The 14,168-nt window shown below is 43.4% G+C and overlaps 1 protein-coding gene across 1 annotated transcript; it reads right to left on the bottom strand.

The window, feature by feature from the left end:
• Window positions 1-229: 229 nt before the first annotated feature.
• Window positions 230-10,963, bottom strand: PSMD3 (proteasome 26S subunit, non-ATPase 3). Its single transcript, XM_078859753.1, has 12 exons — window positions 10,661-10,963; window positions 8,838-9,034; window positions 7,965-8,102; window positions 7,341-7,477; window positions 7,047-7,237; window positions 6,560-6,663; window positions 6,024-6,138; window positions 5,666-5,785; window positions 5,116-5,219; window positions 4,307-4,462; window positions 2,881-2,931; window positions 230-1,218 (listed from the first exon to the last, which is right to left on the bottom strand). The coding sequence occupies exons 1-12, from the start codon at window positions 10,818-10,820 to the stop codon at window positions 1,141-1,143; spliced, it is 1,551 nt and encodes a 516-aa protein (XP_078715879.1). The 5' UTR covers window positions 10,821-10,963; the 3' UTR covers window positions 230-1,140.
• Window positions 10,964-14,168: the final 3,205 nt, after the last annotated feature.

The raw sequence follows: 14,168 nt of genomic DNA on the forward strand, positions 1-14,168 counted from the left end.
TGTTTCAATCTTGTCTTCTTGCGATTACAACCCTTATCCATGTTCTTCCTGTTGTATTCCAGCATTATTCACACGCGTGATGGAATGTTGTCTCTTCAAATTGGAAATGAACACTGGTTGAGACCTGGCTTACAGAAGTTGTCCCAAAAATGGCACTGCCATTCCCCCATGCCTTTCATAATAATTCAGAACGAAGGCCTTACATTCAAAGAAGCATCTGAAATTCGACAATGTTCATCAACAGTTTTATTGTATATATTTGCAGTTACTGCAGTAAAATGTTAAACTGAACCCATCAGGCAGTAGAATTTAAACGTTATTTTTCTGACTTGGAATAACCATTCTGGATAAAAGTATGACGAGTGGGCCAACCGAGTTTGACCACCAGCCCACCCTAGTGGTGAAACAGCTGTTATCAGGCAAGAATAATTTCACTCCAATACAGTTAGTTTCCCAATTATACCTTCATTCCAGACCAGATGCTGCTCATGGGATAAACATAAAAAAATGCAACCATAACGTTCCAACGTATGTATGTTGAACTTATTTTGTACCGTACATAGCCAACTACGCTAATCACAGGTACGGGGGGTGGGTCAACAAACTAAAGACAATAAAACAAAGGTCATTAACATGCAACTTTAAAGTTTTATTTTTGATGTATTGTAGCGTGGGGGTTAAGGGGGCTGGGGGTAAATTTAAACAAAAAAAAGCTTGAAGCGTGCATTTCATGTGCCAGGTCCAGATACCACTGATGATGCAGTCCCCAATGAGACTCGGCTCCTTCACAACGCTAATTGAAACCTGCACACTTTGCAATGCCCTTAAAAAAACATCTCTGTTTGGACGAATTTATTAGTTATGTTCATTTTAAAGAGCTCAAAATGACCCACCAAAAATAACTTTTTACATTAGTTTTGTTATTGGGCGTTCTAGAACGTTTTTCTCAACCCAAGCATACACGTGTCTAATTTACTTGGGGAAAGTCCCACTGCCCCTGCTTAAAACGTGTAGAAAAAAAAGGTTAATGGTATAACTCATGAAAGCGATGGCGTATTTTCACTCATTCCCTGGTGGCAGCCACTGTATGAGGTTAGGGGTGAGGTGTATGAGGTGGCTGATGGTTGTGCGAGGCTGCCCTCATGGGAAACCGTCATCGTCCTCCTCCGCCATCTCCTTAGCGAACTCCAGGTCCTGCTGCTCCCGCTCACGCCGCTCCTGACAGGCACGTGCCGCAAACATGACCAGTGTCACGCTGTGCCCAGCGGCAAGGCACCACAGCTCCTAGCCCACTCGCGCATCTACCAGCTCGCCCGCCTACCTCGCTCGCTCACTCATATGCAGCGGGACTTTGGTGACTTGGATAAGACAAGAGTTGCCTACATTCATACGTATGTTTTTTTTTTTAGGAACCCATGGATGTAAACACAACACTTTCTTATACAGGACGTACCCGTCACACACCTGGCAATGCATATATTTTCAAAAATCAAATAGGAACCCACAAAATAATTTAAGTAGATGGCACATGAGCAGGTAAAAGCACAGACCAAGTCTCTAAAAACAAATACACTTCTGCTTGTGGTGTTGCATGATGCCTCTAATTTAGCCTTTAAAAGGCACAAGAACACATCACTGATGATGCAGATGCACTGACAGCAAGCGGGACTTGTGATGTCATGTTGCCAGGGTGTAATCAAGGTGCACAATGCGGGCGTCGTGATTCCAGCTATATATGGTGTTACTATTTACTGTATCTGAACATAATCTCGGCGCATACTGGGCAATAAAACTGTTGCTGTATAACCAAATTCTAAAAATGTCTGAAAAATAAAGCAGTGACATATACAATTTTAACTCGCATCTTACCATTAGAGAGAATAATTTAAACATTACATACCAAGCTTAACTCCTCCCACTTACTCAAATCTTGAGGATTTATTTATTTTGTCCTGGATTTCAATTTCATTAAAATGGAAAGTCCTCCATTTCAAAATAAATTATTTTTACAACAAAGCTGGTGTTTGTCATAAATACATAATTGCTTCAATCAAGGTTTCTTTTTGGAGGCTGTCAAATACAGATTCACTTATGTTTTAAGCCAAGTAGTAAAATACAAATATATTACATTGCACATGAAAATATCAGCAGTGAATTATAAAGTAATGTATATAACTCATTAAGAAACAGCATACAATCGTAGTATACATTTTTAATGTGCAAAACACGTATGAATATACACAAAGACAACACACCTCAACCTATGAACATGACCTAAGAGGAACATTACCACACATTTCTCAGCTACTTGACATGCTATGCTGCAGTTTGTTCAAAAACCCATCCCCCCCCCTCCGCTAATCTCAGAGGCATCAGATGTTCAGAAGGGTAATTTTATATTCATAATTGCAAACATTTAACATTGTCACGCAACACTCCACTCTTGAAAATGGCAACCTATTATTGTCCAGCAAATTTAGCAAATAAGTTTCCCATATTTGGTAACCCTTTCACAGAATATCCTCGGGGGAGATGACGATCTACCAATGCAATATTTGGTGGTGTAACCTCTCTATCATTTTTTGTTCACCATTTTAAACGAATACAATGGTAATAGTAACATTGGCACACCTATAATACAAATCATCCCATAAATACAGAACTTTACACTGCCATTGTCACTAATGCTGTTCTATGGAAAAACAAAACTAAATAAACAGCACAATTGCTCAGAGTGGATTTTTAGGGTAATTACGAGTACTGTTGAATAGCTTATGTGTAGTGTGTATGGAGCCACGCGCACATCCATCATGCAATTGTGGAGGAAAAATAAAAGATGAATCTTGCTGCATGCTGAGGTCACTCGGCAATGAATCTCACCTCTGCCGACTCCAAGTCTTTGTTGTAAGACTTGGGAGGAAATCGCATTGCCTGCACAAAACAACAGCAACTGGTTACATCACTTGATGCTACATCACATGTCCATCGATTACCTATAGACCTATGTATAGCAATATAAGTATCAATATTAATTTTAATATGCAGTTTTTGTGCATTACTGGTGGCTGGACCGAAGATATGTAAATAATTGCAGAAGAAATGTTTTACTGGTAGGAACCACCTGGTTCCACCAGCCCACAGGGGATTATTGTGTCCATCCATCGTGCATCCAAAAATGGGAGGGGTGGGGCTGGGTGGAGAGGGCCAGGTGGGGAGGGGAGGGTGTGGCTGGGCTGGGTGGGGAGGGGCTGGTCACCCTGTGGTGCCCTTATAAAACTCAACGTTTAACCTACTCACACTAGCTTGTGCCAGCCCTCACAGTCGGCCATATTTGCGGAATACACCACGCCGCCGTTGACACTGGCCATTGACTGAGCAACCCAACGTTCCTACCAGCTCCCTCCGCAGGAATGTGTTACTAGACACAGCGACGCACACCTGCGATCCAGTGCTTTGGAGACGTGTTTAGTGGATCATGCGGTTTTTGTGAAATTCCCAAAACTCTTGAACTGTGAGGTAGCCAAACAATGACAGTAGAGCAAGAATTGGGTTGCTGAAGCTACGTTTGTGTACCTTTTCAGTGTTATGCCAATGCGTGGGTGTTGCCCTGGTATTCCACGTATACCACTTTCCATACACAAACTGGTGCTTAAAATGAATTTGGAAAAAAAAATCCGAATGCAAGTTATTCCTAATGCCTCAATATTTAGGCGAGGTTTTCCTGGATACATATAAAATACGTTATTATATACATTATCATCAACCAAAGTGAAAACAATTGGTGAAGAAGCAAAGACCTCAAGAGGTTCTGGGTTCATTGAAGTGAACATCTGCCCAAGCCACACAGCTATGCCTGGTGCGACCGCACCTCCGATTACCACTGATGGCTATGCACGGTGCAAGAGATGTTGAATATACATACGGCCAAAGAACCTTAAGAATATTCTTGGTTCTTTCGGTAAAGTCACGTAGGAAGGGAAATAATAATATAATATATAAAACAATAAAAATGATCACGACGTTTCGACTGCAACACAAGCAATCGTCATCAGGTGTGAAATCCAGAGCAAGAATTTTTTTAAAAAGTGGAATTTTTTTTGCTGTGAATTTCACACCTTATGACGATTGCTTGTGTTGCAGTCGAAACGTCGTGAGAATTTTGATTGTTTAATATTTTTATTATTTTATTATTTCCCTTCTACGTGACTTTACCGAAAGAACCAAGAATATGAATCCCTGCAGTCACGAAAGCTTTAAATCGAAATTTAACCTTAAGAACACCAAACGTTGAGACACTGGACCACACCTTCACAGACATGTTGTGCATCTCGAGGCAAAAGGCGATGCGCTGGTGGAAGGCGAGCTGCGGCTCACGAGTTGCATATATGTCAATGGTCTCCTTGGACTGCACGTAGCCTTTCTCGTGGTTGATGCTCGCCTCGATCACCCCATCTCGGATGGCCTGAGCGCGCACAGAACACACACACCCACATCACGTGGGCGATGGGACACTTTGTGGAAAGTGTTGTTATGACTATTTGTCTTGATACCATTCGACCAAAATTAACCATCACAGCTCAGCATGAAAACATATATCTACCTCGAGTTCTTATGGAACAGACACTGGTATTATTAAGTATAATCTTGTCATGAGAGCGTGTATTCTAATATTGGACCATATGCTCATAATAAGTGACTGAAGCTTGTCTAAGATCCAATCTATAAATGTCACAATTACCATGTTGGGGGATGTAATAAACGTAAAATAGTGTCATCTGCTATTTTGTTTTTGTGTTTAGTATGTTGTCCTTTCCCCGCACCTCCGATTAGCATGGTTGGCTATGTACCGTTCATACAGGTAGGAACAACAGGTTCCACACTGCCCACCAGGGATTATTTGTCTGTCTGTCGTGAATATTTGTCTGTCGTACACGAATGCGCTGTCCAACCAAGTTCCTACCTGCCCACTCCGAAGGAACCTGTTAATAATTTCAACATATATACATTAAATATCCTATAACATCAATCGCAAGAGTAGGCCCCTCCTGTGATAAAATTAGGTTTAAATACATGTTATCCCAGGTGTAAATATTGTACAAAGCAGGGCAATGTTACCTTCGCAACGATGAACTCTGCGTCCTCAGGACTGTCAAGCTGCAGTTTCTGGGCGATGTCAGCCAGTGAGATACGCGAGTACGACAGGCTGATCATACGCACACCTGTATGCATACGCACACAGCATGCCCACACACCCAACTCATCACAAAGCATATAGGTGAAGTTCCAAATACCAACACGATAGACCTATGTGATCAAAAGTAATATCAACATTGGAATATCACACGTACCACTTGCATGGTCGGCTACATACTGTGCGATAGAAGCTCAACATACATATGTGGTGTAATATTAATTTGAGCACATAGAATTGGAATATAAAAGTCCAATTTAGTCAACATTTTTTTACATAATCCAAACCTAAAAAATGCATATTTTGATGAGTGTAATGGCTAGCCATTTCACGGTGAAATCAGATGGCATAAGCTTAGGATTTTGCCGCCATGCAATTTAGACTCTACAGTCATGTTTTGGCGGCGAAACAGATTGGTATTTCAGCACAAATGCAGTGAGAGATGTGTGGTTGAAAGGATTTGCTGGAACAAACCTGTCTTTATCACGTTATGGCGCAGACGAATAATCAGAGTGTACGCGAAGTCTGTCTGGAACTTGTCTCCAAATTGCTCTAGAACCTGGTTGAACTTGGAAAGGTTCCCTGTCCGCACAGCTGCACCAGGGAGACAAACACCATCTTTAATTACCTCGAGCAAAACATCAAGATTTACTTTTTCATGATTATAAATTTTAATGGAAAATGTATGCAAACATCTAGCAGAAGCAACAAACATGGCTTAAAACCGACGTTATTCCACATTAATCGGGGCATCTCTATAACTTGCACTATTCTATGTAACATCTGCTCACATTTTTTTTCTAAATATGCATGTGCGCGCACACACACACACCTTGGGTGAGTAAGAAGTAAGGCATGAGAGAGCGCTTGAGGGAAGGCTGGCGGAACTGCAGACGGTCAGGGATCTCCCCCAACAGTAGCTCCACCACGATCAACAGCTTGTGAACCTGTCCCAAGAAGGAACAGTAAGAATATGAAGATACTAACACACATGAACACACGTCAAGACTGTTGAGCCAAGTGCTTTAGCAGTTAACTACTCAATGTATCACTGCACAGAAGGATCTGGTGTGGCCAACCCTTAGCTACCTTTGCCTCCTCTATGCTGTTTACAGTGCACTTAGTATTGATTTAATACTGAACAGACCTAGGAAGACCCAGTTTCAGATACCAAGTGCCAATGGTAAGGAAACAAACCCAGGATGCCAGGATCAAAGCCCAGTGCAAGAACTATAGCATTGCCATTCCCCCATACACACGTGCAAAGCTGACATCTCAAAAAGTGGAAGAATGTAAGAGCCCAGTAGTAACATGTGAAAACTGCCCTGTGGATGGGTTCATGCCACGATTTATTGTGCAATGTCTCACTGTCTGCTTGAAGCCCACGGCTGTGTGCTGTGGAGCTTTACGTAGAGCATTGGTCAGAGTTCTCCGTGCTTCTGAGTACTCCAGTTGGATGGCCTTGATGCGCCCTGCCACACAGAAAAAAACAGCAACAACCGATTTGCGTGCAAGACCACAAAAGGTTTCTGCCTCGCTTAAATGTTTTCCTTCAGTTTATAAAGCCTCCTATTTCCACCAACAAAACGGAAGACTTTATTCTTACTTGTTAAGAGCTCTTTTTAAATGGTGAAGTGGAAGCGATCATTGGATACGTAGGATCTCAACATCTAAACTATGCAAAACAGTGATTGTAGCACATATTGGCAACACCACAACACTGTTATGATAACTCATGCTTACAGCATAACAAAATGCAGAACACAACGTATCGGGCAATGGTCCGCTATATGTCTGTTCAAAGGCACTGCTAATAATGAAGGTGGTAGTTCATCTGGCAGGAGGATGTACTCACCAGTGTAGTAGAGATAGCGAGCCCATTCATTGTTGTTTGCCTGCTCAGGGAAAAGCGACTTGGATACGAGCTTTCCAGCCTGCTCATACAGGTTGTAGTGCAGGTAGTTGCGCAGCAACAGGTTGAGCAGAGTGGCCTGCCCATCTGTGTCATGCCTCAGCGTGGCCGTGCGCAGCCGGCTCTGCAGAAAGCTGCCATGTGCAGACAACGCGACGGGATGTTCAATACAGGTCACACGGCGAGGGGAAAGTCAATCATGTGAGCCAGAACCTTGCGTGGTTTCGCATGCCACACCTGCGGATGGAGTCCAGCCTGTCCAGAAACTCGTAGACACGCGAGTGGTAGAAGTAGCAACGTGCCGCCAACTGGTCTAGAGTGCGCCGGTTCTGGGATGCGATTTTCTGCATGAGGTCGTCGGAGCACTTTTGGGCCTGTTTGGCCGAAATGAAAGTGCAAATCCTTATTAGTGCAAGAAACACAAGCCACTATAGATTCATTTATGAATAGCTTCAACACTTAAGAGAGTAGCACATCAGTTAAATCTATGAACAGGTAGCACCGAAACTTAAATTTAACCAATGTATACATTTGTTGTACGTGTGCTATGCATTGGTTGGGGATGTGCCAAGTGCTTGTAATGCAAGGAATGTTGTCTTTAGATACATCTACGTAAACATGTTCCAGCCTCAGACAATAATTGGTGTGGAAAATAATGTTTTAAAGAACTTTCTTTTTGATAAATCAGTTTCAATTTGAATATCTAAGAAGTCTGATCTATATTAATTATACTGTGAGCTATGAGTACACAATTTTCAACCTACATGAATAAAACTTTGAGTTACACGCATATCAAGCTACAAGCATACCACAAGTTACATTTGAGCAGTGTGTGGAGGATGTGCGGTTTGGAGAGCTCACATCGTCGTAGCGCTTGCTGTCCAGCAGGTACACCACGCACAGGTGTTGCAGGTATGTCTCCGTCTCAGGCAGCAGGGGCTGTGCTGCCGCCTTCCCCGTGCGTGGTCGGAACGTAACCTCACCCTCCGCATCCATTGGCTGTACAGAACACATACCAAAAAGACAAGGAAATGTACAAGCCAACTAGAAGTTTAACAAGAGGATGATCAGAGTGATGGCTTAAGTCATGATTTATATAGGAGCACAAAGGATTTAGAGGTAAGACCCCCACTTAGCAGTGCCAGAACCTAACACTTAGGCAACCTATAAGGCTGCTGCCAATAAGAAACAGCACCTGTAATCCATCTGACCTAATGCAGCTGCAAATGATAACACTTAACACAAATGTATTGCATCCAAGAAAACAATGGAGCTGTTGCCCATAAGTGAACAATCAACATCGACACTAACACGCTTTTAGAATTTTTTTTTTTACTGGATCCATACACCGTAGAATTAAATTGTGGTTACCCTATGAAAAGATTTTTCTTTGCCAAAGGAATTTCGAATCGACACTACTGGCTCTAAGCCACCAATGGACATTAAGCACAGCCCAAAACTAACTTAGGCAGGCGGAGCATTTTACTTTCTTCATGCTTAAAAAATCAACACCACAAGCAGCTGCTTGCATTAAACAGCTTTCTTGAACTTTTCCTTTAGTTTTTCACTTAAAGCAGAACACGTTACAAGAAACAATCACCTAAGCAATTTTAGGTAACCATCCACATTTGTTTACCAAACATCAGTGCTAAACGATGTTCTATCAAAAACACAACAAGGGTGAAGCAAAGACGTGTGAAGGCGCGTGGAGGCAGTGTTGAGGATGGCGCAAACCTCATCAAAGAAGGTGAGGAGGAGGTCACGGGCAGGTGCTGCACCGCTGGATGTGTAGAACCCGGCGAGCGCCTTGCGCAGGACATGTGCGTTCAATTTGCGGCGTGTCGAGGGCAAGGCACGCAGCACACGCAGCACGAAGCGCGGCTCTTTGCTTGACACCGACTTCTCGATCTGCCGTACCTGTTCCTTCAGGTCTGAGGAAGACGTTATACCGGCACACACACACACAAAGTTTAATGTTAGCATTTAAGACTTCGGAAAAGCATGATGCATCAGAGTACTTCATTGAGGCTGCAACTTAAGGCTTTCTGGTTAGGACCATACCCACCAAATGTTTGTGTCCCTAATATTGCAGCCAGGTCTCCAGATGAACGTTAAAGTACTGTACACTCCACGTTTTACACTATGCTAATCAAACTACTTCCAGGGGGTACAAAGTAAGATTACCTTTAAGTCGTAACTGGGAAAAAAACATTAAATGTTAAATGACGAAATATTAAACAAAAAAAGCCTTCTCAGCCACAAAAGACTGGTGCCAACAAAAAACAGGTTGCATGATGTCTTCTGGATCTGACCACTCTGCATTCACATTTACAACACTCACATCCAGCGTGTGAACACCACATCAACAATAAAGGCCAAAGCTAAGCATCAAGAGAGAGAGAGAGAGTATACTTTCCTAAAGTAAGTTCACTTATAAATTATGTTATGAAAAACCTTCAAGATATTAAAAGCAGCAAAGGGGAGGAGGCTACACAGCTCACGATTGGAGTGCTGAGTCAATGCCACCAAGATCCCACCCCACTGAGGTTCTCAGACTATTGTACTGAATTCTCTCGTGTACTAAATTGTGTCAGTTTGGTCACGAATGACATACAAAAATATATTTTCAATTCCAGCTCATAAATTAAATCACTGTCTAATTGGTTTGATGATCAGTTTAACTGTCACAGTAATTGGTGGGAATTTGTGCCCCAAATGCATAAAATGGCCACTTAGTGTTTCGCACAAGTTCAGATAATCACTTGCACGGTCATTCAAGATACATGGCGTGACATTGCTGTGAGAATTCCTAATGACGGCGATAGTACACAGGAGTATAGACTTGGTAAAAAAACGTATATAAGTAAATCAATGGTGAGAAATGCAATGTTTATACCTTCATAAGGGATAAACTGAATAATCCAGATTACAAAATTCAATATAGTTAATCAACAAAACAAATCCGTTATCACATGGTCCAAGAGAATACATTTTCAGAGTGGGGGCCACTTTCGATAAGACATCATTAGTGTGAGGGACGCCACACATTTTAAACCATTGGGGGGGGTTTGACAGTACGATTATGGGGGTGTTTTCACATTTGTGTATTGTCGGGGTCCGCACGTCAGTGGCCTCACTAAAGGCCACTCGGGGCATATGGTGATTCGGACGATGATTGTTGACAATTATTGACTGAAAACGATTCTTTAGATAATAACGCTGCTGCAGCTGACAATTAACAATGACTATGCTGAACGTAGACTCACACTATTGTTAATCACGATGACACTGTTGATGGTGGATATCAAAACAATAATTTGAGCCTAATCACAACAATGGCACGACTGTTAAGATCACGATGCTGTTAATCAGACGACCCTACTGCTGCCAATCGCAGCCACTCCACACCTACCCAGGCCTCGACATCACCCGCGCGATGCCAACCGGGGAGCGGGAGCGAAGGGGGTGGGGGGGTACGTTAGGCCGCCTTCGAGGCAAGGCAACATATCATGGCACACAACACGCACAGCAAGGGACGACAACGGGGTCTCTCGCACCTTCCAGGGCGAGCGCGTCCGTCTCCTTCTGCGTCCGCACGGGGTCCGCGGGCGCCACGGCCTCGCCACCATCCGCCGCGTCTTTCATCTCAACGTCCTCCACCTTGGCCTTCTCCTTGTCCTTCTTCTTGGCGGGCTTGGCCACCGCTGCCTCCTTCATGGCGGACTGGATTACGTCGCTCGGTTGCGAACGAAACTTGAAAGTTGACTCGAATTTGCGTCTGCCGCCTTCTTTGCCCCCCACACCACGGTGCCTCACAATGACTGAACAGAAAAACGGCGCTTCCGCTTCCGGGTCAGGGGTCAGGGGTGGGAAGGGACGGGGGGGGGTACGGAACCGGGGGGGAGGGCGGGGCCAATAGGAGGAGGGCTGGAAGGAGGCGGGGCTGGGAGGGGTGGGCGGTGCCTACAGGTGGGCGGGGCTGTGTAGTATTGAATGAGCTGTGCGAAGAATCAATAGCCACCAATCGATACACTTCGTTCGTTTCTCAGTTCGCTTGTCCCTAGCGAGAGTCGCGTCGGCAGCATGTTGAGGAGGGCGGTCCAGACCTCCCTTTCCCTGGCGACGGAATCCAGCACTACATTGCTATACACCAGAGGTGGGACAAAGTCATTGTTATGCAAGTCCAAGTCGAGTCGCAAGTCATCAAATTCATGACTCGAGTCTGACTCGAGTCCAAGTCACATGACTCGAGTCCACACCTCTGCTATACACTATACAATACTATACACAGACTCTAGCCCCCCATTAGAATACACTATACACTACTATACACAGACTCTATACACTACTATACACTACTATACACAGACTCTATACACTACTATACACTATTATACACAGACTCTATACACTACTATATACTATACACTACTATACACGACACTATACACTACTATACACTATATACTACAATACACAGACTCTAGCTCTTCTTGGGGAATTCCCAGGTGTTCTCAGGCCGACATAGTCCCGCCAGCATGTCCTGGGCTGGCCTCGGGGTGTTCGCCCTGTGGGACGTGCTGCTGCTGCCCAGTAGAGTTCCAGGGGGATTCTATCGAGGGGTCATCCTCACCAGGTGCCCGAACCACCTCAACTGGCTCCTCTCGATTCGGAGGAGCAGCGGCTCGACTGAGGCTCTCACGGATTACCGAGCTCCTCACCTGATCACGGAGAGCGAGCCCGGCAACCCTGCGGAGAAACCTCATTTCGCCCCTTGTACCCACCATCTCATCCTTTCGGTCATCACATGTCCTTTGCATTGCACTCTCATGCCTTTGGATTGCACTCGCATGCTCACATGTCCTTTGGATTGCACCCGTTGGGTTGCACTCATGCCTTTGGATTGCACCACTCTTCGATTTTGCATGAACATGCTAATCTCTCACATTAACATAGCCACTTCTGTGCCCTCGTCGAGGAGGCCGCTCTCCTATCTAGCATGTAACTGACATGCTAATTTCTCACATTAACATCACTAGCACCGGCCACTTCTTTATGACCCTTGGGCTACACCCATTTCAAACCTTTTAAAACAGTCTGCCTCAGCAGCAGGCCATGTTTTCCCACCTGATGAGGGACGCTTTTGTTGTGCCCGAAACGTCGTGATTTCTTTTATTTTATACCTACGTGACTTTACCGAAAGAATCAAAGAGTATAACAACTCTCAACTAAAAATGAACATTTTATAAAGAAAACGGTTATCAACATGACTAACGTTGAATTATCCAGCGATATGGTTTCAGTCCTGTCTAAAGGTCTTAAATTTACTGTTGCCCCACGTACAATCCCTGTCGATGAGATAATTGCTGAAGTGCCATCAGCAGTTAGACATCTCCCCCATAATCAAGCTGAGATGACTTGGCATGAGGATGCCAAAATTATTGAGAACAGCAAATTGCCAAAAATAAATATCAACTTCAGTGAAGCAAAAGCCTCAAAAGAATTCAGAGCAAATAAAGATATCCAAATTCTTGCTGCTGATAAGGGCCGATCAACTGATGTGATATCCCGTAGGGACTACAATAATAAAATAAAAAATTTACTCGATGAAGGTACCTACCTTAAAATTAAATGAGACCCAACCTTGGAACGTAAAACAACGGCCATCATTGCCACGTCATCAATTCCCAAGGACGAGCAATACCTGATCAAACCAAGGGCATCAAAACCACCGAGACTTTATGGGCTACCAAAAATTCACAAACCTGGTGTCCCATTAAGACCCATAGTTAGTACAATAGCCACTGCCACATACAAATTAGCACAATACGTAACGAAACAAATACAGCCCTACATCGGTAGGACCTCTTCGTTCATAAAAAAAAACTCTGAACATCTCGTAAATGTCATTTAATATATTAAGCTTAACCCGAATTATATTGTCGTAAGTTTTGATGTGACTTCTTTAATTAACGAGGGTTCCGGTCAACGAGTCAATTAAATTACTCGACACTGGTAACGAACAAAGGTTTATCCAAAGATATCCCAAGACGAGCTGAACACTCTTGATTTGAAGCTTTCGTGACTGCAGGAATCCATACTATTTCGGTAAAGTCAGCAGACATCGTGCTGCTCGCAGCAGACATCGTGGCTATCGCGATTTTCACCTGAAGACGGGCGCTTGTGTTGCGTTCGAAACGTCGTGATTTTTTTTTTATTTCTACCTACGTGACTTTACCGAAAGAACCAAAGAGTATAGCTGAGCACTGTCTAAAGAACACCTATTTCTTGTGGAAAGGTGACTTCTGTAAACAAAAGGAAGGAGCAGCAATGGGCTCTCCCCTTTGTCTCCTGTGATAGCGAATTTGTAAATGGAAGATTTTGAAACAAAAGCAATAGCTTCAAGCACACTAAACCCCTCTGCTTGATTTAGATATGTGGATGACACATTGGTGGTCTGGTCACACGGCAAAGATACAGTTAACGAATTTCGAAATCATCTCAACTCGCAAAACCCATCCATCCAGTTCACCATGGAAGTGGAAGCTGACAGAACTCTAACATTTCTGGATATTCTGCTCAGACGGGGTCAAAATGGTAAAATAACACAGTGTCTACCGAAAGAAAACGCATACTGACGCCTATTTGAATACAGTCACACCATCACCCTGTACAGAAGTCTGCTCTTATCAAGACGCTCATTCATCGGGCTAAGAAAGTGTCAGATGGTGACAGTCTGAGAAGTGAAATTGAACAAGTTCAAGAAGTGCTGCAAATGAACAGTTACAATGATCTTCTTGGTTCTTTCGGTAAAGTCACATAGAAGGGAAATAATAAAATAATAAAACTAAAACATTAAACAGTTACAATGATGCACAAATCAACAGGGAATTGCATGCCAAAACCAAATAAAATAACAAAAGCATTGAAACTGCCCAAGTAATTAAAACGATCAGAATACCGTACATTGCGGGAGTAACTGATAAACTAGCCAGATGTTTGGAAAAACAAAACATCCGAGTCAGATTTGGCACGGTACATATGTAGGACTTGAAATATGGCGCG

Source organism: Lampetra fluviatilis, chromosome 1, assembly GCF_964198595.1.
Source record: "Lampetra fluviatilis chromosome 1, kcLamFluv1.1, whole genome shotgun sequence".
Classification (NCBI taxonomy): Eukaryota; Metazoa; Chordata; class Hyperoartia; order Petromyzontiformes; family Petromyzontidae; genus Lampetra; species Lampetra fluviatilis.

Excerpts from the sequence above, each read along its gene's own strand:
- PSMD3 (XM_078859753.1), bottom strand. The coding sequence starts at position 10,820 with ATGAAGGAGGCAGCGGTGGCCAAGCCCGCCAAGAAGAAGGACAAGGAG. Across the intron at positions 6,664-7,046 it reads TCGCTATCTCTACTACACTG|GGCGCATCAAGGCCATCCAA; the intron begins GTGAGTACATCC and ends TCTGTGTGGCAG. Across the intron at positions 6,139-6,559 it reads CCGTGGGCTTCAAGCAGACA|GTTCACAAGCTGTTGATCGT; the intron begins GTGAGACATTGC and ends TTCTTGGGACAG.